The 27,347-nt window shown below is 41.9% G+C and overlaps 1 protein-coding gene across 2 annotated transcripts in view; it reads left to right on the top strand.

Moving 5' to 3' along the window:
- Nucleotides 1–27,347, top strand: part of Slc35f4 (solute carrier family 35 member F4) — a 238,710-nt gene that overhangs the window by 188,216 nt on the left and 23,147 nt on the right. For both annotated transcript variants that reach the window (XM_036199560.1, XM_036199561.1), the window contains exon 2: nucleotides 25,471–25,656. In XM_036199560.1, coding sequence (XP_036055453.1) covers nucleotides 25,471–25,656 — 186 coding nt within the window. The remainder of the gene's footprint in view (nucleotides 1–25,470; nucleotides 25,657–27,347) is intronic.

The following is a 27,347-nucleotide window of genomic DNA, read 5'->3' as shown; positions in this document are numbered from 1 at the left end:
TATTTAAATTTGTTCTCAGACATCAAAACAGCTCATTGGCTTCCAAGAATATGTATATAATTCCTGGAAAACAGTTCCTTTGACATTTCAAATGTGGCACAGGCTGCCACCTTTGAAGCTCCCCTGAGCTGCAGGCTTACAGATGCTAACCTGTTGAGCATAGGTCTCCTTTATTGGTCCAATCTCAAACTCATTTCTAAACGTTAGTGGACTCAAGCACTGGTTCCTCTTGCAAAGGATTGTGTGAGCTCATCTCACCCGAACTTGTAGCTGCTAAAGCATCCCAGTGGACAATTTCATACTTCTCCTTCCCATTGTTATCTTGTAGCAACAGACTGCTTATGCCAACAGCCTCTACTCGGTTCTCTCATTAGTTTCCCAAGCTTAACACACTTGCACATGCACACACACAAACACAAACACATACACACACACACACACACACACACACACACACACACACACACACACCCCAAAAGATAGAGATGATAGATAGATAGATGATAGATGATAGATAGATAGGTAGATAGATGATAGATAGATAGATAGATAGATAGATAGATAGATAGATAGATAGATAAAAGATCACTAAACCCCCTGGACCTGTACTGTGTCAGCACTGAAATCTAGAGCTACAAAAGCTAGAGGTTGGAGGTTTGTTATTAGTATACACTCGTTCATTCTCAAATGGCTTGCATGAAATGATCTGTCCCCAAACCTTGTCACACTCATCTCTGAAACTACAGTCTTCTTCTTGTCTCTCTCCACTCCACCACTCTAAACACATCCACCATCACAGATCACCTGGACTCACCCCTCCTCCTGTCTGCTCTCCACAGCTACACTCATGGGAGTTCCTGCTTGGTATCCCACACCAGTTGTCATTAGGGAAGTGCATAATAAAGCCAATGCAATGCCACAGCATGATGCTGAGTATGGGAACAATAGGAGCTCTTATGTTCCAGGGAGAATCCTAATGGTGACCTACCTTGAGAGACAGTTTTTCCAAAACCCAGCATATTCTTTCCATGCTACGGCACTTATGCTGCTGGATACTCACTTACAGAAACTGAATAGTTATACCCAGGCAAAAATTTATGCACTTGTGTTTTACTCACAATTGCCAAAGTCTAGACATAATCAAGATGATCGCCAGTTCAGGTATGGATAAACAAAAATCAGAATGTCAATCCATGGTGGAAAGAAATGAGCTGTCAGGTTGTGAGACAGCATAATGGAAACCACAATGGATCTCACCTACTGAAAGAAGCCAATCAGAGAACTCCATGTGTTGTGTGGTTTCAACTATATGACATAAAAACATCAGCAGTACCTCAGAGTTGGGGGGGGTGGGGAAGACTGTAGAAGCAAAGTGTAGAGGTTCTCTCAGCTCACTGTAATGGGTAAGATTTGAACATGAACTATGCACCCACAGGCTCATGTGTTGACCCCCTGGTCCCCAGCTGGTGACCACTATTTGGGGGTATTCTAGAAACTTTAGGAGGCAGAGTTTTCAAGGAAGTAGATGACTATGGATATACCTTAATTGAAAGGTTGTCCCTAGACACCAATCCCTTCCCATCTCTGTTTCCTAGCCACCATAAAGTGAGGAATTTCCTTTACCATAGCCTCTCGCCACCATAATAGTCAAACCAAGCAGAAACTGAACCTAAACGGATCTTTCTCCCCGTAACTTCTCCTATTTTGTCCCAGCAACACTGAGAAAGCAATCAATACAGAAACTACTGTGAACGACAATATGAGGATAGCTACATGCCATTGTATACTTAGCAAAGGTTTGCAGATTGTCTAGCGGCAAAAGAGAGGCCTAATGTTAATACAGACTGTGGGCTTTGACATTATTGTGTGTCGTGTAAGGGTATCAATACAAACATGCTTATTGTTGAGAATCGGTGGGGTGCAGTAAATAATAAATGAGAAATCTCTGGAATCTCTGCCCAGTCTTGCTGGTACCCTAAAAGTGCTCTAAAAAACATAATTGATCTTAAAAAGTATTCCTAAAAAAAAAAAGATCCGGGTGGTGGTGGGTGGTGGCGGCGGCACACGCCTTTAATTCCAGCACTCAGGAAGCAGAGCCACGCGGATCTCTGTGAGTTCGAGGCCAGCCTGGGCTACTAAGTGAGTTCCAGGAAAGTTGCAAAGCTACACAGGGAAACCCTGCCTCGAAAAAAAAAAAAAAAAAAAGTATTCCCGAAGGCAGTGTTGGGGGTCTGCTCATCTCTCCCTCGGGTAAGCTCTAACTGGGAATCTTTTTCCAACCATGGATAGATATAACCCCTCTCAGATGCTCTCCATGTCTGCCCCTGCTTCCTCATGCAGGTCTTATGTACCCTCATGTACCACGACTCATAGATCTGTCCTTGCTGATTGTGAGTAAACTGGTGTACATAAAGCAATTGTTTCTGTGATCCCTAAATGAGAACATTTTGTTTCTTTTCTGCATATGGCAACTCTTTAATCTGTCTGTATGGTCTGAACAAACCCCTTTCATCACCATCAGAAGAAAGGACACCATGGTGTTGCAGTCATTATGTGTCCCGGGCACACCACACTCAATATTTTCTGGTTGAGCTCTGGACATCCTGCTTTCAGCCACAAGTGCCCCTTTAGAAAGGAAAGACTTGGGGCTGGCTACTCTTACACTTTACCAGTAAAACGATCTTGATTTCTCCTTTTATTTTTTTTTTATAGATTCTCACTATGTCTAACAGTTGATTAAAAGAAAAATTACTGTGGAGGTCAAACGATGTTTGACGGTGTGGCAAATGGTTTCCAAGGAAACAGCAAATTAGCACTTGTAGCTTTCTCTCTCCAGAAGGGCATGGGGACACCAGCGACAGCAGCTTGTCTGCTCTCAAACAGACTCAGAGCAGTCAGAGGAAGCACCGAGAAGAAAGCTCTCTGTCTCTGAAGAGAAGGCATACTCTGTAAGAGAGATGCCGTTCCCATGCCTGTGTTCCAGCGCTCACGCTCTTTTCCTGGACGTCTGCCCGCCTCCCTGCAGGCGGTCTTTAGTTCCTGTAGTCACGGTCACCACCACAGCATGGTTCTCAGTGGATATCCATGAAGCCTGGCTGGAAGTCTGCTGGTTAAATTAATTTTTACTTATACAGTTGGAGGTTTGGAAATTACTTCAGAGAAATCTGACAGACTCCTTCCAAGAGAGAGTGTTTTAATGGTTGCTTAGAATTTACTTATTTGGGTGCCAGGTTATTTAGAATGTGAACTCTTTTATTAATTATCACAGTGATTTCTGCGGCTTTTTAAAAGATTTTACTACTTATTTTTAATTGCATGTTTGCACATGTGTGTGTGTGTGCATGCAGTGCCCATGGATGCCAGAAGAGGGATTTGGATCCCTTGTCGTAGGAGTCACAGGCAATTGTGAGCCTCCCAGTGTGGATTCTGGGAACCAGCTCCAGTTCTCTAGAAGAGCAGCTAGTGCTCTAACCACTGAGCAAACTCTCCAACAGACAGGCTCCTGTAGTTTTAACTGCAATGGTATTTTAGTCATTTACTTAGCTGTTGATAGGTTAAAAAAAAAAAAAAAAAAAAGACATGAAGTAAAAATTCTGTGTAAGAGCCTAGCACCTGGAGAAATAAAAGAATACAAAAGGAACCAAATAAAATTGTTATTTTCTACATACTGAATTGTCATCCTCATAAGCCTGGCAGACATTCCAAGTGAGTCTGGGCTGACTTAATTTCTAAAGAATGAAGAGGAAAACAATAGAATTAAGATGGAACTCTTAGTTCTTCTGAATCACATAATAAATAGCTAATCTTGAATTTTATAATACACCAATTCACGGAAGGCAATTTTAAAGGAAGAGAATTAAAATTCTCACTTGTTATCAGCAATGTCTTTTATTAGTTGAACCATCATGTTTCATAAGTAAAAGGTGTATTAGTAAAGGAATATTTTAGAATTGCTTTCACTGAGGCAACTGTATAAATACTATATTTAAGAACAAGTAGTAAGGTAATTTTTCTTATGTTACTCATTGGGCTCACCTAAGAATGAATATTTCTTTCATATTTCCATGATGAATAACAATAATATAAAATAAGCTAACAAAAAGATTACATAAAGCTTTATCTTTAAGAAAAAGACAGCAGTTGAGTTTTTAGTTAATTTTTATAGTGAGAGAGTGCAGTGTGTGTGTGTGTGTGCATTCACTTGCTATGGTATGTGTGTAGAAGTCACCCGACATCGTGTCCCCTCTAACCTTTAAGCAAACTCCAGGACTGAACTCAGGTTGCCAGGCCTGCATGCAAGCACCTTTACCTTTATCTTGCCAGCCTGAGCAGCTGAAATTTTTTAGATGAATACAATCCAAAAAGGACAAAGTCATGAAGTTCATGTGGTCAGTCTAAGGACTGGATGCCATAACTAGGTGGCATTTTCAGGCCTTCTCTTGATATGCGGGTGGATGCTTGTGAACCTTGCAGGTGACTCAGTTTCCCTGCACCATTTCTCTATTCTGAACACTTCTGTTAGACTCACTTTGAGATTACAAGTCTAAGCGCCAATCTGGACTGTATCCAAGTGATCACAAGATGTAAATTAGCTGCAGCTTTGATTCCATTCTAGGACAAGTTGCAGGGCCTGATGTTTTCCACTATCCTTTGCTGGAAACACACCATTTTCCTGCCTGTGGCTTTCATATACAAAGCCATATGTGGTCTTCAGATGGGCTTATGATTCTGTTTGCCGGTGTGTCACTAAGACAAACACGTGGGGACTCAGTGTCCTGCCATCTAGTCCTTGTAGCTAGAGAACTTATGATACAGTAAATAAAAATCACATTGTTCAGTAAATATATTTTTGAAGAAGAAAACTACACATCGCCTTCAAAATCATGGCCCTATGCTCACTCCTTCATTGCTGTTTTGAATTTTTCTTTCCTATACTCAGCTTTATGCTAATCCAAATCTTTCCTGTCATACTTTGATATTCTCTCAGGGGGGGCATATTTGGTGTGACTATTATTCATGGTGCCTGTTTCCTAATACAAGAATAAATCATTTCTGATATTTAAAACCAGGCAAGCTCAAAGAGTCCATGTTCACTTCCTTGTGGAGTATACACCGAAAGCAATGGAATTTCACTCAATATGTGTGAGTGTGTAAATTTTGGATATAATTTCACAGTTTGGGGCCTTTTGAAGCCTCCCAATATCTTAGACTCTAGATGAAAAGCCCATAAAGATCCCATACTTCTTGTCATATGTGAACTTTAAAGAACAAAGGCCTGGCTGATACTTCAATACATGGCTAGGTTTAGTGGGTGTGTGTGTGTGTGTGTGTGTGTGTGTGTGTGTGTGTGTTGTGTGTGTGTGTATGTGTGTGTGTGTGTGTGTGTGTGTGTGTGTGTGTGGTGCATGTGTGTGTGTGTGTCTGTCTGTCTGTCTACCTACCTGCCTGTCTATGTCTTTATGCCTGTGTCTGTGTGTGTGTCTGTATCTATGTGTGTATTCATATATGTCTCTGTGTGTGTGTGTGTGTGTGTGTCTGTCTGTCTGTCTGTGTCTGTGTGTAGGTGAAGGCCAGAGGACAACCTCAGCTATCATTTCTGAGATGTCATCCACCTTGCCTTTCACCTGTCTGGGATTCTCCAAGTAGTGTAGTGGGTAGTGTTCCAGCTTTGACCTTGAAGTACTGCCTCTATTGAGGCCACAGGTAACTGCTACACCTGCCTATGACCTGCCTGGGGGTGTGGCTGAGACAGGGACCCCTTAAGATGGATACATTTCCACTCTCTTGGCTACCTCATGATCCTGGATGCTGGCTTGCAAACCAAGTCAGTGTTCTCCAGCGAACCGTGTTGGACTGTACCTCACCACTTCCAGATCCTGTAACTGATCCCTTTGCTCTTTGTAAGTCACACCAAAATAAACCTCTTTGACTCTAAGACAAACTACATGGAATTGCTTTGTTACTTACCACATGAAGGTAGCTGGCTGGCCCACTGAGATTACATCATCTGTCTCCAAATTGAGTTTACACAGATGTGAGCTGCTACACCAGGCCTTTGTGGCATAGGTTCTAGGGCTAAAACTTAATTGATTGCGCTCTTAATCTGGCCCCATGATTGGAGTTTTAAAGTTGTATATAAATTATACGACTTTTTTTTAAATCCAAATTATAAATAAGGCTGAGCAAACAGTAAACTTAATCCTTATTTAAAATGAGGAAGGCATTGTAGTTGAAGAGTAGAGATCTGGCAAATACAGACAAGGAAAAACATGGAAGCTAAGATGGGCAAAAAATGTCAGAAAATAGATGAGACAGAAAGAATGAGATTCAAGATGAACAGCTGATTGAGGAGACAGTTAAGATACAAAGCTGGGGAAAACCCTAGATGGAATGGATGGATCCATCCAATCCACTCAGTCCCTCAGCTTCTCTTGAAGGCTGATCTGTCAGTTTTCCCACAAAATCATTGATGTTTTCCCCTGTAATGACTGAGAATCTTTGTGGTATGTTCTTCAGAAAGGGTGTGTGTAGCTCACAAAATTCCAACATTCTCCTTCTTTGAGTGTAGCCCAAGGTAGGATGGAGGCTTTTAATCACCACAACTTGCTATGCCAGCCCTGTGACACATTGGCATCAAACTAACCAGCCTAAAAGCTCCACCTCATCATCATAATTCTGCAAAATTAAATTCTCATCACCACGCTCCATGTGGCGCATCCTATGAGCTTTCATACTGATCCTTTAAGTAGATATAGAGAAATGATGTTAGAATCAGAGGACAGATGTGGAGTTTCGGTTTGACAGGTGGAAGTTCTGAAAGTAGGCGGTGGTGGTCTTTCAGCAGCAATGCAAAAGCTTTCGATACCATAGCTTAAAATGGTAAAACTGGCAAGTTTGATGCTGCCATATGGGATTTGATATGAGGAAATGACAGTTATTTCTGTATTTCCTATCAGGAAAAATCAAAAGGCAGATATCTGCAGTTAGATGGCATGCTACTATTAGTGGTTAAACCAGCCAGTGAGCCTTAGAAATCTCAATTTCTTTTTCATTTTATGTGTGTCTATGTGCACATGTGTGTGGAGGGTAGGAACATGTGTGTGTGTGTGTGTGTGTGTGTGTGTGTGTGTGTGTGTGTGTGTATGTGTGTGTGTGTGTGTGTGCAAACCAGAGTGCCTTCCTTGGTTTCTTTCTTGCTTTCTTAGAGTCTTTCACCTAACCAGGAACTGACTGCTGTGACTAGACTTTGGTTTGATGGGAATGGAGCAGAATTAAGATGCAGGGTGTCAACACTGAGAACATTTGTTAAACACACAATAGTTTCTCTGAGGACCCTCTCTAGCAACTACCTACAACTTCCTAAAACCAAACCTTCTTCCACTCCTCCCGTCACTTTCAAAATTATCATGAAGCCATTTGATTCAGTGTTTTCTTGTCTCATTTAATGACTGGTTTGACTTTACATGATTTCCCCTTACAAATAAATATGCAGTGTGTCAGCACTAGGATGTACTGGTGGGGATTTAGTGCTACACTGTAGTCAAACCTCAATCTGCCCCTTGATTTATGTGTAGAAATTCATTCACTTAGAAAAGCATATGTTTGGGGTGGGTGTGAACACAACTGTCTATGCATGCACAGAATTCTCAATTGATTTTTTTTAAAAAAGGAACAGTTTATAAGTCAGTGATTGCCTATGCCTTGAATTCTCAGTAAAATTTAACTAGTGAAAATTGATAAAAATCAAGCTACCCATGTGCTATAACATGCAGCAAATAAAATAATGACCAGCATGTTCTATCATTGAATCTTTATAAACAACCTTCTCCTCTGCCAATAAACAACCTAAGGCAAGGAGAGGGAAGACAACCTGCTCTCCAGAGAGAGCTAAAGATGGCATTCTACCCAGGTCCAGGCTGATCAGTATAAAGAATTTATGATCTCAGTAGACAGGGTTGGACCAAACCACATATTCAACCCCTACCCCTAGAAGCTGCTATGGACAAAGACAAGCATTGCACTAAATTTCAGATGGGACGAAGTCCACAATGACGATTGATGTCCTGGGAAAGCTCCTCCTTGAATGTTTACTCAAGTTTCTGAGGCTGCGAAGTATCCTTGACTTAACCAGACTCCAGAAGGACCGGGAGACTCTGAAGCCTCTGACTGTGAATTGCACATTATAGGAAAGAGAAAGAACTGTAGGAAGGGACAAAGCCCAACCTTCTAAATAGGATGATAGACAGATTCTTCTGCCACCAGAAAGACTTCAAGTCTATCATTATCAAGTCACAGGTATTTCACTTTCATCTAAATTCCTAATGGAGCCAAACATACAATTAATTATTTTATGACCATATTAAATTTGCCAAAATGCTTTGAGAGCCAAATTTGTTGCATTTGTCTGTTGATCAGACTTCTCCGATTATCTTTTAATGAATTTCATCCAGAAGGTGGAACCTTAGAGACCTCTCAAAAAGAGTCAGCATATGCATGCTCTCGGCTCTCTCAGGAGACAGGAACAGAGGGGACAAGCAATCCCACCTCTATGGCCCACATTTTTTTAACAAAGGGCATCACTATGCAGCTCTAGCTGGCCTGAAATTCTCTATGTAGATCAGGCTGGCCTTGAACTCATAGGCCTCTGCTTTGGACTGCTATAATTGAAGATGTACACCACCACCCCTGGCTTCCTGCCCAGATTCAGGAGGCTCTAAAAGTAACTGTCAGTGCAGCCTCATCAAGTGACTACCTCTCAAAGACAGAGACATGAGGTGGCACTTGATTGTATCTGAAGCCTGCTCACTCTTCTGCTAAGATCCCAACTTCACAAGCATTTACTAAATATTTAGTGAGCACCCAATACCCTTTCATAGAGATATCAAGGATCCAAAAGAAGGGAAAACTGCCCCCAGGTGTGGTGGCACAGGCTTATGATCCCAGCACTTTGGAGGCAGAGGTAAAATAATCAGGACTGCAAGGCCAGACTCTGCTACATGGTAAGCTTAAAGCCAGTCTGGACTTCAAGTGCTATTAATAATAATAATAATAATAATAATAATAATAATAATAATAATAATAAATAAAAGTAAAGATTAGTCCATGTCCTTAATTACATCATTTCTAACCTTTTTTATTATTAGTCATTTGACAAATAGTCCTTGATCATGTGTTATTGGGAGCTGTAAGAATATACACATGAAAGTAAATGGATGTTACATGTACTATTATCTTTATTTCCTCCCCAAGAGTCAAGGTGTTATAGAAAACCCACCAAAAATGATCACTCAAACCCAGTTTATAGCCAATTGAAAGTCTTTATTCCAGGTAGCTGCGACTACACCCCAGTATTCAGGGACCTAGGTATAGGCCCAAGTGTCCAGAACATAAGGTATTTGAAGGCAGAAACCATATCCTAGCATCTCATTCAGCAGCTTGCAGGGGCAGGGGTGGAGCACCTCACGTAAGCAAGCAACTTGAAGGAAGCTAAGATAGCTGGAAGTGAATGGCTGGAAAAGGGAGCCACACACGGACAATTTAACTAAGAGAAGTTAGCTAGGACATCCTGACATTGGGTTCCTAGGATAGAAATGGGTAATTGTCCATGGGATTCTCCATCAAGGAGATCGAGTTCTGGTAAAATATAAAATGACCTCAGCAAGAATACAAGATGGAGGAACCTTCTCTCTGTCCTGCCCTGTCAAAGGAGCTTCAACAAATGTCCATGGAAAGCTAATAAATACCAAGACTACAAGTCAAGACAAAGCTGTGTTAGGGGGAGAGATGTTGGGGAAGGAAGATGTAGACCAGAAATCACAATGCAGAGTAGTAGAACTGGGTAATTACAGTGGATGCAAAAGAGAGCCAAGAAATGTCCAACTAATGACACTTGAACTGAGTCTGGGAGCCAAAAGATGAGCTTCCAGAAAGAGTCCCAAGGCCTGGGAGGGGAAGTGGTGGCATGTTAGGCTGGAAAGAATGGATGAGAGAAAGCCTGCTCATCACAAGCTAGGAAGACCCAGCTCTTCTCTCTTTAATGGGCTTGTGAATTCTAGCTCTTTCAACCAGGACTTAGGTTTCTATTTCCTCTGTGCAGTGGTACCTCAGTCTAGCTTTTCTTTTTTTATCACAGTGACAAAATGGCCCCCCGAGCAATGACTGGGGTAGTGGACTGGCCTTCTGAGGTTTTCCTGGGAGAGTGAACTCTTGTGCCACCTGCTGACCAATGCGTGAAAATGACAGTCACCTGTCCTCTGTCTTCCCTTGTCTTTTGTGGGAGCATCACCATGACTGAAACGCCCACAAATCTTGACTAATATTCTACTGGACTTCAACCTCATCTACTTTCCAACTTCTCGAGCCTCTGCCTCATTTCTATTCCTTCCTCTCTCCCCCACTCTTTTAGAACCTTCCTAGGCCATCTGTGACACTCTCTCTGGTGGCCATAGCAAATGGCTATTTCTTTCATCCTCCGTCTCCTGGACCTTCTGACAGTGCAGAGAGTCCCAAGTTATGAGAGTTTGATTTGTGGTCTTTCCACTTTAAAAGGTACAAAAGCCATGCACATCCAGTAGACAGTGTACTTTGAATTTTGTATGTTGGTCTTTGCTGGGCCAGGCATATGCCTTAGGAGACACTCTGGTGCAAGCCACTGTTCCTGGTCAGGCATGTGACCACCAATGCAGTAACCAATACACAAGGAGCAGGCTGCTGAGCTGCAGCAGAGCAGGTCTGGGGTTTTGACTACAGTCTCGATTGTCTCTGGGTTGATAAGAGCATCATCTTCAGAAGTCAGGGGAACTGTTGTGTGATGTGGTGGACTTTGTCTCGCCTAAAACTCTTCTACTAGACTCTCTCCTGACCTCCATGAGTCTGCTTCTGGCATGCCTACTATTCCCTTTTGTTTAAAGGCCTCAGTCTCTCTCAACTCTTCAGAACAGCATTCTCCAGGATGTTCATCTTTCTAGACAGTTCTACCCCACAGCTTCACTTGATTTGCTTCTGGTCTTGCTCCCCATGGTCTCTTTTATGCTAATGAGTACAACTGTGTATGAGCAGTCCAAACTTCTTCCATCAAAGCTGATAGTTTCTGTAACTTGCCCTTGGCTTTTCTGTTGTCTGTGATGCTTCCTGACATGCATTTAATTCTTATTATCCATAAAGTTGTTCATGATGTGCCATCTTCCTAGTCACTCAGTGTCCATCTGTCTCCTTTTTACCCTTGAAGACTCACTCTGTTCTGTCTTGGGTCCTCTGTCTAGACCCTGTTCTCTTCAACTCTCTCCTCTTGCTTTTCTCATAATACACAGAATGTAGATTTTCTTGTTGGTGCATTTGCTTACCCATGTTGTATCCACATGTCCATTCACTTACTATAAACCATAACTGAGAAGAACCCTGTCCATTTAACAATTTGGCCTTGGTGGCACCTATCATGGTGCCTGGTACACAGTAAAAACTCTGTAGCTATCTGTTGGATAAATGGGTGAGCTCATGAGTAGATTCACTATCTATTCCTCCCCTTTAAGAAGAGAAACCCACCCTGGGTTTGCTGTCCTAGTTGCTCATGCTGGGGACAGTCTTGCAGATTCTGGTTCCTATACTATACATCTGAAACGAAGTGAACACTGAACTGAGAGAATCTGAGAGGGTGGATTCTGCAGGATAAGACTTTCCAGAGAGGAGATGGTTCATGAGGAATTTAAAGCAGAAACACTCAATTTGATCTGATAGCCCAAACTCCACCTCCTGGTGGGTTGCTGTCACATACCATGGATGTCTATGGCTCTCTGTTATTCCATCTGAATGGCAGAGCTGGTGCCACAGACACAAGAAACTGGCAGGTCATTTTCCCAGTCTTTGATGACTTCCTCATTTCTAGGGTCCTACATTTTCTTCTACTCTCCAGGACCAGAGCCCTGAAGAGTCTATTTCCATTAAAACCAGGATTGTCGATACATTAGCATGTTGCATGTTGGGTCACAATTCACTTTTTTTTTCCAGCGTCTTTACCTCAAGAGAGTGTGAACTCAGGCACAAATTTGGTCTTTGCTGTCTTTGGAGGCCATAGCATGGTTCAACACTAGGTGCACAGGAAAGTTGTATTGCTTACTTTTCTGTTTCTGTGATAAAATATCATGGCCAAAAGCAACTTAAAGAAGGAGTCTATTTTGGGTTCCAGAGAGCTAGAATCCATAACAGTGGAGTAGGCATGGCATGCCTAAAAAAGCAGGAAGCTGGCTGGCTATTTCGTGGCCCATAGGCTCATATATTTAAATATGTGGGCCCCAATTGATGAAACTATTTGGGAAGGATTAGGAGAGGTGGCCCTTTTGGGAGAGATGTGTCACTGGGAATGGGCTTTGAGGTTTCAAAAGTCCATGCCATTCCCAGTGCCTGCCTGCCATGCTCCCCACCACAGTGACTGTGAACTCTAACCTTCTGAAACTGTAAACAAAGCCCAAGTAAACTCATCCTTCTATAAATTAACCTGGTCATGGTGTCTTTATCACAACAATAGAAAAATAACTAAGATACAGGCTGATCATAATTTCAACTATATGCAAGAAACAGAGAGTTGTATAGATTTGGGGTCTGGTTCATTTTGGTGTGGGATGTTTTTATTTATTTGCAAGGCTTTTATAATAAAGCTTATAAAAATGTTTTTAAAATTTAGGGGAAAAAAGGAAGCAGAGGCAGAGCGAGAACAGGAAGTATAAGGAAGCTACAAATCTCAAAGCCCACCCACAATGACATGCTTCCTCCAGCAAGGCTACACCTCTTCAAGGTTTCATAACCTTCTCCAAACAGCACCACCCACTGGAGACCAAGTATAAATGCATGAAGCTCTGGGGCACAGTCCTCACTCAAACACAAAAGCTCTCAGTAAATGCTCATGGGCAGCTGAGCAGTGCTGCCAAATAATAGCAAGGAAAATTAGCTTGTTGGCTATAGATGTGTGGGACAGGGTTGACCCACTTGCTCTCCAAGGAGGGCTAATATACGTGATGGTTTCTCTCCACAGTCATTGGTGCCTGGGATGGTGGGTAGTTGGTTATCAAAAACAAAGGCGGCAAGAACCTGATGGAGGGAAGTGGAGGGATAAGGATAGGAAGAGGATCTGGCTTCAAGGGATGCTTCGAATATAATATGAACGGTACCTTTTATTTTGTTCCAGGATCACAGTTGCAAATTTAAGTTGTCTCCTAGACTGTGTGAGCATCAAAAGAATTATCTTTCGCTCCAGCAGAGAAATGTAAGATTTCAAGAGGACAGCATGCATAATGACACTGTAAAAGGAAATCTTTATATTACACTCAATTGTCAGCAACAGCACGTTAAACTTCCTAATGCTTGCACAGCTGCTGTGATTTGCCTCACATGGCTGACTTACACTGCTCCCAGGAGATAATTTACCCCTGTTCACTCACCAAAGGAACAGAACAAATCCTGTGATATCTTTCCCCCTCATCTTCAGCCAAGAAATGATCTTTGTGGTGGGAATTTTGATGAAAGCTTTGCAACAGCCATGGGAGCCAAGAGATGGCAAAACCCCTACTTGGCTCCCCTACATTCTAGGAAGGGAAATGTCAAAGAAATTAAAAACAGTCTACACGGTCTCCTGTTAAATCACAGAACCATGCTGATTGTCGTAAGTGCCTCGCACTGTGAATGAGGATTACCTTTCTTCCACCCTGACTTGCTTATCCCTTTCCATCTATCTCTTCATGTGTCCATCCACACCTCTTACACCCACCCATGCATCCACCCTCCCATCCACTTATATGTTCCTGTTTCCACATCCACGTAGCAGACTTAGAAAGATTTCTGTATCTGACAAAATTTCCAAAATGTTTAAAAATCCATATACTCTATGGATTAGTAGTTCCTTCCCTCTGCATCTGTGTGCTGTCTACACCGCCTGCTTCTTCTCATCTTCAACCAGCCCAGCTGTGACCCTGTCTACCAACAGCACTCTTTCCAAAACGACACTAGCTGTCATGTTACTAAAGACTCTGGATACGGCCACCTTCTTCTACTCTCTTCTACTGCCTTCTCTCCTCTTACACAATATGCTTCCCCTCTCTTGATCCTTCTGGGTACCTTTTTTCTTAGATTTGCTGAAGTCTTGGGATTTCTATTGATAGGATAAATATCATAGGCAAGAGAAACTGGGGGGGGGGGGGCAGGGTGGAGGGTGTTTCACCTTACAGCTTCAATCCATCATGAAGGAACCCAGGGTAGGAACTCAAGACGTGAACCTGGAGACAGGAACTGAAGCAGAGGCCACTGAGGAATGCTGCTTGATGGTCTGCTCTACGTAATGCTCAGCCTGCTTCTTTATACAACTCATGTCCACCTTCCCAGGAGTGACATTGCCCACAGTGAGCTGGTTCCTCTCACATCAATCATTAATTAAAAAAAAAAAAAAAAAGTGCTTCACAGACTTGCCCAAAGGCTAATCTCATGGAGGCATTTTCTCAACTGAGAGTCCCTCTTCCCCAATGGCTCTAGTTTATGTCACACTCACATTAAATTAATCTACACAGCTGCCATTTTACCTCGTGGCTTCTAGGGGGCCTTAGCCTTACGAATCTGCATTACTCAGTTAACATTTTCCCTTGAAATGGCCCCGTCTACCTATTTGTTAATGTTCGTGGACTGCCGTAACAAAGTACTACAAACTCAATACCCGCCAAGGTCTACTGTCTCACTGTTGTGAAAGCAGGAAGTCAAGCTATTGACAGGGTTACTCTCTTCAGAGACCATAGAGTGGTGTCCACTCAAAGCTGCTTGATTAGCCTCGGGTGGTTTCTTGGACATTTGGGTATCCTTTGACTTGTGGAAGCATCAGCCATATCTCTTCCTTCTTCACATGGGGTCCTCCCTCCAAGTATTTTGTGGGCTATCTCTTTTTTAATAAAGTCATCGGTTATATGAAATGAAGCCCAGTCTATGTCCTCATTGTAATTTGGTTGTCTCTTACTGTCTCAGAAGAAAGTCATATTTTCAGGTTCTGGGGGTTAGGTTTTCACTGTGTGACTGGAAAGAGAAGCAAGTTTGCCTCATGGCTGTTCTCACAGCTGCTGTTGTGTGTTGATATGCTATGACTCCCACACTTGAGCCCAAATGTGTCTCGTGGACTCTAGTGCTGTCACCCCCGGGTCATCTTCCTATCGATGAGCTTCGTGTAGTGTCTAAGACCACATTTCAGCATCCTTCCTCGAAGCAGGTCCTCCTACCTTTGTGAATGGTACTTTACCAAGTTAGCTGTCTCAGATAGAAACTAATGTGTGTGTGTGTGTGTGTGTGTGTGTGTGTGTGTGTGTGTGTGTGTGTGTGTACTCACATGGATGCAGGTACATGGGGCACAGCACAGGTATGAAAGTCAAAAGGCAACCTCAGGTGTATAGTCTTCACATGCTCTCCACATTTGTCTGAAATAGGATTTCTGATTGGCTAGACCATCACCAAGTAAGCCAAGCTAGCAGGCTCATGAGCTTCCAGGGATCTGCCTTTCTCCACACGCCCTCTTTTATTCTCTAAGATTATAAGTAAACACCACCACACTATTGGTCCAAAGATTCAACTGCAGGCCCTTATAATTGTATAAGACAAGTGCTTTACCACTGAGTCACATTCACAATCTTTGCTCAGGGAATGGATCTGCCCACAATTAAAATGTGTTTCCCCATATCAATTAACAATGTAACCAAGATAACCCCCACCCACTGACATTTGAATGGGTTTAACACAGAACTAGAACGGTCAGATTTGGCTTCCTGGAAGACTGTTCTGCAATGTGAAAAAATGGGCAGAGATGGAATAATTGGAGGGACTGGCATCATGAGACAAGTAGTGGACAGGAGCCCAGATGGTTAGGCCTTAAGATCTATTGTGATTGGGGAAAATGGGACTCTACCAAGTGGAGAAGATTCTTGTGGTGGTTAGGATTGTCACTTTACAAAACTCTAAAATGACATTAGAGACAGACGGCTGAATGTGCCTGTGGTGGGTTATCCTGATTACATCTCTAATTGACATGAAAAGACCCAGCTTAATTGTGGCAGGTTCACTCCCTAGGCAAGGGATTCTGGGCTATATGACATGAAGAAATCAAACCAAATATGCAAGCATACATCCATTGTTGTCTTCTTCTGGCTGTGGCTACAGTGTGTCCAGCTGTATCAAGCTCCTAATGACTTGACTTCCCCCGCCATGATGGACAGTAACCTGGAGTTGTGAGCTGAAACAACCTGTTCTTACATTGTCTTTGTCAGTGTATTCTATCACAGTAATAGGAACTGAAACTAAGAGTTTCTATGCATGTCAGACAGGGACTTGTCAAGTGGGTTTGGGTTCAAGGGCTGTTTCTGCCCACCCACCTGGTATGTATAGGTGTCCATAATGATTATGAATATGGCCTAATGCTGGTCATTTAGCTTTTTCTGCTGTCCTCAGTGGCAGAACTGCAGTACAGTTCTATTTCTATTGTGTCTTAACCCACAGAAGGACTGCCTAAGCAGCTTCTTCTGCCAGCTTCTGTCCAGCATTCCTCCTCTGGTGACTGATGACTGTATAAACACCATTAGCTCTTCCCCTGGCAGGTGTGTCTGTCCTTTGTTCCTCTTTTCATGATCAAGGCATAAATATTTTGTGAACCGATACACTGGCATCTGGCTTAAAAGCCTGGCTCCTAAAGGAGAAGATATTTGTGAACCATTAGCACTGGCAAGGGACTATGCCATGAATTGGCTCCCAGAGACTAGCTTTTCCACCCACTTGGCATTTAGCTCACTTTACAAAAATTGCTTCTGTAATTGGCTTTTCCCCTTCTGGACCATAACAAAATGAGGGCAAGCACAATGCCTTCTTGTTCTTCCCTGCATTCAGCAGAGTGCTAAGGCACAGCCAGGCCCACATTAGATGTCAGTCACATTGACTACCAGGTCATCACAGAAATAGGCGAAGAGACAAAGGTTTCTCTTGAACTGAGGTTTAGACTAATAATGAGTGATGAGGCTGCTTTATCAATGTTCTGTCAAATCTATCAATCAAGAAATTCAATAGGGTCATTTGGAAAGGGAAGTGTTCCAGAAAATCTCCAGGAACAAATTTGTAAGCAGAGGTTTTCTAGAACCAGTAGTATCCCCCAAGGTTGCTGAGCAATGGTGGCATTGCAGGAGGGTGATTGTGATGTTGTAAGGTACATAAGAATTACAGGTGCCTTTACAAAGTCCTGTGTGTGAATGAGCAATCTGGTTTAGGATAGAGAGGAAGTCAGGAGTTCGGGGGAGGGGAGAGAGAGGCCCAGTCATTATAGAAGGAAGTCGGTTTGTCACCTAATGCAAAGCAAGCGAGTGATTCACAGAAGCAAGCCTGGCTTGTGAGTATCCAGGTCTTACCAATGTTGGCAGCTCTTCAAGTTCTCATCCTATCCAAATCCTTCCCTCTGCTACCAATGGCTAGAATCTAACACCCAGGCAGAAAAGGCTCTCTGTCATTTTTCCAAGAAGATCACCAGCTCCTAGCGTATAGGAGTGACTTAATAAAACTGATCTGATGAGCTGGAAACTATACTAGAGAAATGGGATTTTTGACTCATTGCTGATTCGTGCCTGAGCTGTTAGAGATTCACCATCCCCATCTGTAAAATGGGGATAGTAAAATCCATCCTGCAGTGTTGCTGAAACCCCCGGAGATAGTGCATGCAAAGCTTCTTGGCACATAGTAGGTGTTAAGCATATGCTAGGCATTTTATTTTTATGTCACAAAAATCAGTAGTAGTGCCAACTCTATAGTATTAAAGTCAACCATAGATACACAAGATGCATCATATTCTAGAAAGAATAAATGAATACTGTTTTAAGGATGAGATAGGTATAGTGGGAGTAGTCTATTGGTTTTCTTTCATATATATAAATATTTTAGGAAAAATTAACAATTAAAATGCTTTTTTAAATGTGTGAGTACTCAAATATTTCAAATATGTCTCTTGAAAACCTAGCTTTTTGGTTAGACACTTATCATTTGAAGTAAGATAATTAGCAAATCTTGAAAAACTTCATATAAAACCTACAAAAATACAGACAATGATATAAACAGCAGATGTTTAACAAGATTTTTTTTTTTTTACACAATGAATGAAAATCATCAGCTATAGGAGGTGAAGAGCATGTAACAAGTATAATAGATAGAGCTGGGGCTGGGAAGTTTTGGTTTCTTAGAGAACATAGTACTGAGCTGGGAATGTGGTTTATAGGCAAAACATTAGCTTGCTATGCCCAAGGTCCTGGGTTTGACTGCCAGCACCAAAAACATAAATAGTGAATTAATGAATGAATGAATAAATGAATGAATGAATAAAAAAATAAATAGAAATAGATCAAAATGAAAAGTTGTAGTATTACCTGTGTGTGGGCCACCTGCTGGGACAACTCTTTTTATAACTCTAATGTTCTGTGTTTACCTAAGAACAAGGTAACCCTTATGCAAACCCCATGAAAACTTTTATAAACGCCTAACCAATAGTAATGACAATAATCTTACTGCAGTTGAATATTTTCCATCTATGAGATTCAGCACAAATTATTTTTTAAGATTTATTTTTAATTATGTGTGTATGTGTGCTGGAGTGTGTGTAGATATGTGTGCTGGTGCCTGCAGAGGTCAGAAGAGAGTGTTAGAACCCATGGAGCTGAAGTTACAGGTAGTTGTGAGCTGCCCAACACAGGTGATAGGAACTGAACTTGCATCTTCTCAAAAAGTAGCATGACTTTTAAGCAACTCTCTAGCACACAGATGACTTCTTTTATGAAATATAGCTTTCCACCAAATGTTTTATTGAATTCTCATATCTTGCTTTGAGAAAAAAGTCAGATAATTATGACTGTCAACTAATACAATTAAAAAGTATAGAATTCTATTTCTGCTCTCTATGTTTGTTTGTTCATCTACCATCATCATGAAAAAGACTACAGCTCTTCCAACCATCAAAAAATGTTTGGAAATCTCAAAGTCAGTTTCACAGTTAACACATTATTTGAAAGAGTTTGTTAGAAGAACCATCCACCAAAGAATCTAGTCTTCCACGTAGATAATAGACATGTATGAGGTAATTAACACAATTCAAGGAGGTGTGAGGGAAGGAGGTTGATGCTCCCTGGCACCAAATTTGTACATGATAGTTAACTAATAATTTGGGGGAGAGTTAAGGTGAGGTTTCCAGATCCACTCAGAGGAATGTTTTGTGAGGCCATTGTTTTCATTGGCTTTTTGTGCCCATGGGATATAAAGGCAGATGGTAGGGTCCTTGATTTAAATGATATCTACACACTTGGTCTACTATCTTCCATATCTTTGTTCACGTGGAAACTGCGCTAGCTCTTTGTGTTTTACTCACAGTGCTTTCCAAAAACTTATTTTCTAGCTATTCTTTATCAGCTTGGCTTTTCCATTTATCTGGAAACACCACACCTCACATTCAACACACTCAAGCAATTGCTTCACTCAGGAGTTGAGACCATTTTCCTTCGGCTTCGAACACCCTGGAGTAGATCCCTATGGAACCCTCTGCCCAGCACTTTCCAATCTTTTCTGGGGGCTTTTTATCCTCACTACCAGCCATGTGAGTAGACAAGAAGCCAGATAATACAAAGACCTAACTCTAGATTTTTTTTTTACTCTGGGTCACTACATTTCTCTCAGAAGCCTAAAGCGGTGAGAATGAAAATCTGGAAGTTTGCCATTTTCTGCAGATGGGACGAGCCTCAGCTAAATTGGAAGAAATGAAGTCTGACACTACAAAGAATACTAACAGTGTGAAGAGATGATAGCATGGCTGGGTCCAGCTGTTCCTGCTTCAGGGACATCTTAGCTATTCTGCCCCTGGGTTGCCAAACTAAAAACTCCCCTTTTTCTTAACCTACTTTAGAGTGGATTTCTAATGCATGAAGTCAGTGTTCTTGAAAGTCTACTGTGGGTCACTATTTTCCCCTGCTCATTGTTAGTCACCATTGCCTGTGCTTACTCAGTACTTCCTGCAAGCCATGGAATCCAACAGGAAGAGGAAACAGAAGGATGGAGACTCACATGACTACATAGGGTTCAGTATCTACATGTAGATGTTGCTGAGCCTAGCTTCTTACCTAGTCTTCCCAGATTCAGACAGCCTGGGCTTTTAACTACTACCTGCTGTTTTGATCTCAATTGGGCAGAACTTCCTTTTCAAGAAATAAGTAAAGGCAGAAAGCCAGGATTCCCATGCTCTTTTGTGCTTTTACATCAGAATCTTAGAGTTGGTCATTTGCTGTAAGACCCCATGACATAGACTTCACGTATCCCAGTATTCAGTCTCTTCTAACTACATAGTCCAGTCCTCAGCTTAAAACTCTGCCTGGTGATGTGTTGGCCATTCTCTAAGGCCTCTTTTGCTGTAACCACAAAGCCTTTCCTGCTCCATGCTTGACACAGATTCACTCCCCTCTTACTCTACAGTTCACATAAAATTATGGTTAATTGGTTACCTATCTAACTTTAATACTGAGTTGAGAGCTCCATGTAGGCATGGATTATGTATCCTTTAGTTGTCTGACTTTGCTCCTGACACAAAACTACTTAATAGTAGATATTTAATAACCATCTGTTGAGCCAAATTTAATTTGGGAGCATGCAGAGTCCCATCACTGCAGATGGAAAAATATTCTCCAGCCTCGATAGATAGGAAAAATGGTCTGTAATGACCCTACTACTATGGCTCATGTCTTAAAGAGGGAATAGAGAAAATACCTGGCCTGACTACTAGGAGAATGATCCCAGCTCAGCACTCCTAATATAGCTTCTTCTCAGTGCCTATCAGAGTGGGTATTACACATGTATTTGCAAACCCTGCTTCCACCCAGGCACTTAGTGGCATAGAAAGTAGATGTGATTTATTCATAATGCTTTGTTGCATCTCAAGTGATATTCTCATTATTGCTTTTTAAATAATTCTTTTCTCATATAATACATCCTGACTAAAGTTTCTCCTCCCTCCATTACTCCCAGATTCCCCTACACACACCTCCCCTCTCTTCTAGATCCAATCCCTCTCTGTTTCCCTTCAGAAAGGAGGCCTCCAAGAGACAACAACCAGACATGACTAAACAAGATACAATAAGACAAAGCAAAAGCCCCCATATTGGGGCTGGATAAAGCAACCCAGTAGAAGGAAAAGAGTCTCAAGAGCAGACAAAAGAGTCAGAGACACACCCACTCCCACTGTTAGGAGTCCCCCAAAACACCAAGCTAACAGCCATGACATATACACAGAGCACCTGGCACAGAGCCATATGGGCCTTGGGCTTTGTTGCTTCAGTCTCTGATCCCATGTGATCCCTGCTTAGCTGATTCGGTAGGCTATGTTCTCCTGGTTTCCTCCTTCCCCTCTGGTTCCTACAATCTTTCCTCCCCTTTCTTCCACAGGGTTCCACAAGCTCAGAGTGGAGGGAACCACTGGAAACCTCCAATTTAGCTCTCTTATCAAAAAATATTGATTTTTTTTTTTTTTAGTCATGGTTCATTTTGTATTAAGTGATTGGGATAAGACAATGTAGGGTAGGACAGTGTCTTCATTTCCAAAACTGAGATGACTGTTTCATGGCTCAAACTCCCAGTGTGCCTCTAGGAATGGCCATGAAAGCTTAAGGTTTGCCTTTATTATAATTAATGACTAAATCCCTCCAATTGATGAACTGCCATCTCCTCCATGAGCCAGAAATCTGGCAGCGGGCAATTGGCTCTGCCATATAAGGAATGGGAGATGCAAATGCCAGGACCTAATGTTTCCCGTGAAAACAAGGAAAAGGGAGAAATCACTTAGGTGGCTTACAAGTCTACGGCATGTGGGCTGGGGGTGTAGCTCAGTTGTGGAGCATGTGCTTAACATGCAAAAGGCTTTGACTTTGATCCCAAGCACCATAAACCAACAAAAAAAAATTCACTACTTACCATTTAATCCCTACACATGAGTTGCCAAATTTAGGTAGTCATGACCAATAGTTTGCCTCAACCACATCTTCATTTGCAACCCAGCTTAATTCTAGACTTCCTCTTTCCCACCTAAAATGCTGGTTAACCACCAAAGGAAACCCGGTATTAAACTAAGAGCAGATCAAGGAGCACACCTCATGGGGGTACATTGTATCAAAGAGACTTGATTTTGAAAGGCCCTCGAAGTATCTGTGAACCGACCCTCTCGGAAAAGCATCAGTCACTAAGAGCACGTGGATCTCAATCTCTTGCCACTGAACTCACAGTGTTCATTAGAAACATCTCTATGCAATGGCCAATGAGCATTTGGGATATGAAAATAAGGCCACAGGTATTCTTGGCAGAGGGCATTGATTTCAGTAGAGGCTTAAGTGTGTGGTGCTTCTGTTGGCTCTTAAGCATCTCTACATTTTAATTAACTATTAAATAATACACTTTAATCAGAGCAGCTTGAGACACTTTGTAATATACTAGATGATACAGCTAACTGAATCTTTAGACATCTCTATTCATTTTTCCAAGATTGAAAAAGAAAAAGAGAAGGAAAAGAACACTAGATAAGATGGGTGGATATCCCTAGATAAAAGAACTGACACCAAGTTAAGGCTGTACTTACACACTTCTGACTAGTTCTTGTTAGCTCTTGAGACCTGAGGAATACAGACTTTCCTTTTCCTTGATTCTGCTACTTCGCAGCTACAAGTCTGGTGATTTTCATGGTTATCAACTAGTATACAGCATGATAAAGCCGAAGCCAAATTAAACAAGGATGTCACTGAGAGTTCAAGAGTCCAGTTTTCATTAGACATTTTCTACCATCTTAGAAGAACCACATCAAAACAGGGCTGCCATGGCACAAATAGAATGATGCTCTGCTCCCCACTGGTGAAAGGGAAGCTCATGCCTTTCTATGAAGAGAAAATGCAAATGTCCAAAGAGTGAAGAGAGTTGAATATCTATCTTGGTATACACAGGTCTAAGTTAATTCTCATATTCTATATCTAATCACTTTGGTGGATCTCAATTGGAACCAATAAGAGCTGTTCACAGTCACACTATGCATAGAACATCTTACCCAAATTTTAGAAAACATATAAACAATAAGTTACATAGATACAGGTTTAACTAGGGGATATATATGTACATATATCTGCATACACATATATTCTTAACTTGACATGTGTACACATTTTCTAGTTCTGACAACTGAGAGGGCTTAGAGGCAGAAGAACCCAATAACATTGAACTCATTCACAATGAGACACTGGTTTTTAGACATCATTTTTCAAGAAGATAAGAATCCATTATAAGAGAGGGACACAAAAATAAAAGACAAGCGCAGAGAGAGAGAGTCTTATAGTACCAAGAGGTAAAGAGGAGCATAAAAATAAACAAAGTGATGAGGGTATATCAGTGAGACTCAGCAGTTCATCTTGCATGTGAGTGGTTTGAGCAAGAGTCAGTGATACAGGTTTGAGAGATAGATAGATAGATAGATAGATAGATAGATAGATCCATATCACTATAAGCTGTTCAGTAAGTAAATGAGAGAATGAAAAGAGAAAATTTCTATTTATCAAAGAATTCCAAATAGTCCATGTAAAACCCTCTAGAAAGTAGCTTAAATCCTCTGTCTATCATCCCATAGAGTGGCAGGACTTAGTCACTGGCTATGAAACAAGAGCACAAGAAGACAGAACAAGAAATCTGACAAATTGGGTGTGAAGAGATGGTTCAGCAGTTCAGAGCTCTGATTTTTTTCTCCAGAAGACCTGGGTTCAATTCCCAGTATCCATATAGCAGCTCACAACTATACCTAACTCCAGTTCCAAGAGATCTGATACCCTCTTCTCATCTCTGCAAGCACTAGACACATGTGGTAGCTTGAATGTAATTGGCCCCCATAATCTCATAGGGAATAGCACTGTCAGGAATTTGGCTTTGTTGGAGTGGGTATAGCTTTGTTGGAGGAAGTGTGTCACTGTGGGTGTGGGCTTTGAGGATTCTTATACTCAAGATACCACCAAGTGTCTCAGTCGACTTCCTATTGCCTGCAAGATGTAGGACTCTCAGCTACTTCTCCAAGACCATGTCTGCCTACACGCCACCATGTTCCCCAACATGATGATAATGGGCTGAATCTTTGAAACAGTAAGCAAGCCATCCCAATTAAATGTTTTCCTTATAAGAGTTGCTGTCATCATGGTGTCTCTTCACAGCAATAAAAATCCTAACTACAACAACATGTATGTGGTACACAGACACACATGCATACAAAAACTCCAGACACATTAAAGAAAGAAAGAAGGAAAGAAAGAAAGAAAGAAAGAAAGAAAGAAAGAAAATTGTAAAAGAAACATTTTCTGTTTAAAAAAGAAGAAACCTAACAACTCCCACCTTGTCAAGGCGAATATAGCATCATCACTGATATCATACAAGCAGCATATATGACTGATAACAAAAAAGATACTCCATCTCTCTATTATATCCCAAACCCATAGCGCCAACATTATCATGAAAAGAAAAAAAAAAAAAAACCCACAGGGCAAATCTTACTTGAGGGAATTCTAAAAAACAATTTATCATCACTCCTCAAAACTATCAAAATTATTTAAAACCAGGAAAACTAAGAAACCATCGCAGACCACAGATGGCTAAGGAGATATGGTGACTGGATGGAACATGGCATCCTAGATGAATTACTGGAACAGAAAAGGGACATTAGTGATGAAACAAGTGGGATTCCAATGAGAGCTGGGGTCCCATCAATAGTAACGTATGTGCCGATATTTATGTTGTAATGTTGCCAAAGGCACCAGTGGGGTGGGAGAGTCTAGAGTTTGCTTGTAGCGATTGTTGGGACAGACTCCTTTGAGTTCCTACACAACTGTTCTGGTCACAGACCCACGAAGCCCATCCTGCCTTGGGGATAGATGGAACACTGATTAGAAGAGGAGTGGGATATTAGGGTGGAGGGGGCGTTCTGAAGGCTGAGTTTTCATCTGCCGTATCGGACAAAGACTACAGGAGAAACTGAACTTTAGCAGTCAGACTGGTAGAAAAGCATAGGGTGGCTTTTGATGGGGGATGCTATTGGCAGTTGGCCACTTAAGGAAGGAAAAGAGGTGAGAGCAGGCTTCACACCATGGTTTGCTGTCCTCAAAGTAACTGTTGGGCTGTGTGAGTAGTTTTCATTCAGAATGCAAGTTTCCATACACGCATCATCTTCCAGTACTCACCTCCAGTTAATGACTCTATTTTTAAAAATGCCTTTAGAGACCTGCAGCCTCCATGCATTTCCTTCCTGGGGATTCCTTTCCAGATTAGAAATGAGTTCATTGGGACTGTCATGGTCATGTACTTGACTGCCAAGGAATTCAAAGTCATTTCTGACTCTTCTGCTCAGAAGTTCTCAAACTGGTGTGCACTCTGTCTTTCCAGGTACCTCCAGATCATCAGTTACCCGATGCAAACCAGGATCCAACTGCCCCACTTCACACAGCAGCATCAGCAGGCAACTGTCCCCTCTATCTGTCACTGAAGATTCTTCTGCTCCTATTCTTGAACTTCAGAGCCGAGGATCCTCTGGAGTTTGTGGACTCAGAGTTGAGAGACAGAGCAGGTCAGGTATGTGTGTGACTTCCTCTTGAGTAGCAGTACATTTTAGCAGCCTTCTAGACATCCGGGAGAAACATTGCCTTGGGCACAGAGGGCAGAAATGTTTCCCAGACTCTTAAGAGTAAGTGGAGGGATGGTTTATCAAATGGGAAGAGGTAGAAGTTAGAGCACAGGGAGATGCAATTTATTAGGGATATACAGTGTCATAGAGAACCCAACTCCAAAATCTATTGTGGAAAAAACTCTATCATAGTCAGTCAATGACCTCTGGTGAAATTCACAAGGTAGTTCATTTTTCTCATCTTCGAGTGCCAACCCCAGCATCTTTTAGCTCAGCTCTGGGTTTCAGTGATAACACTCTGTGTCCAGTCTAAAGAGAATGAAACCCTCAGCAAAATCACACACTGTGCTTTTGTTCCTGTCAGGACTACCAGTCCCTGGCACCCATCCAGTCTTCCAAGTTCCTGTGCAGCATTTTCTGATCACTTGAAACCTTCAGCCTTTCCCCACATCCACCTGACTACTCACTAACTCCTGGGTTACTGGGTTGCTAGAGGGACCTCAGCCATGCCCCTGAGCTTCCCAGCAAGGCCTGACTTTCTAGATGCATCCAGATTCACCAGTTGCTGCTAAAGACTATGACTATTTAATCTTGGACACCTTATTTCCTATCTCAAATAGTGCTCTAAAGCCCAAGTTCATATTCATTTCCTATCTTCTCATCAAATGGCCTCATATCTACCTCCCTGGGAAGGAAAAACAAACAAACAAACAAACAAGTTCCTTCTCTGTCTAGGAGAGTTTGTTCACCAGGTACCATCATTGAGGAATCTTCCCTTGCTAGTGGCTCCCTCCCTGTCTGATGTCAGATACTCCATCCGGATTCTTCCATGCTCAGCCCCTCGGTGCCTCTTCTGCTTGCATCCACAAAGCCTCCTCTATCCGACCCTTCAAGCACTTCTAACATGCCAAATCTCTTTCATATTTCAAAAAGCAGAGAAAATAACAGCAGCATATACCATTCATAATAACTGGCTAGTCAAAACAAAGCAGAGTTAAGCTATTTTAATGAATAAAAAAATTACAATTTGTGAGATTTAATGGGGGGGGTGAGCAAATTTTAAAACGAGGCAAGAAACGGAATGAAGGACCTCTTCTCAAGTGCTCCTAACTTATGAATAGCTTGTTTTGTATGAATAAAGCCTAGAGTGAATGTGTGCTCAGAACAGAGGGACCAGAGTTCTACTGACCTGCAGAGCCCTTCACCTAAGCCTTCTTCTTTTTATCTGTACTGAGAAGGTTTGCGCTTCTTTTCTGGCCTCCTGACACAATAGTCTCTCATTCTGACATCAATATTTATCTTCGTTTTCCCCTTCTCATCTCTGCATAAATCACAGGACATTTGCAGAACTGTTGCCGAAGCAGGTATTATCTGGACGTAGTCAAGCGAGCTAGCTATAAATCCTGTTTTCTTGCTCATTTCAATGTCTCTGCATTAGGGAAGTTTCTCCCGAGCACATTTGTTTCTCTGCTCTACACAGCCTCATCTCTCTGTGAACTGGTGCTTGTCATCTTGGGTCTTGTGTGTTTTACCAAACTTGTAAACTCAAGCCTTTCACCTTTGAACCCCTGGGCCGCAAGGAGAGAACCAGATCTGAGAGTCTTCCAAGAGTTTATTGATTAAATAAGTCAGAGAATGA

Source organism: Onychomys torridus, chromosome 9 (genome assembly GCF_903995425.1).
Source record: "Onychomys torridus chromosome 9, mOncTor1.1, whole genome shotgun sequence".
Classification (NCBI taxonomy): domain Eukaryota; kingdom Metazoa; phylum Chordata; class Mammalia; order Rodentia; family Cricetidae; genus Onychomys; species Onychomys torridus.
This window is presented reverse-complemented; position numbering and strand designations above follow the sequence as displayed.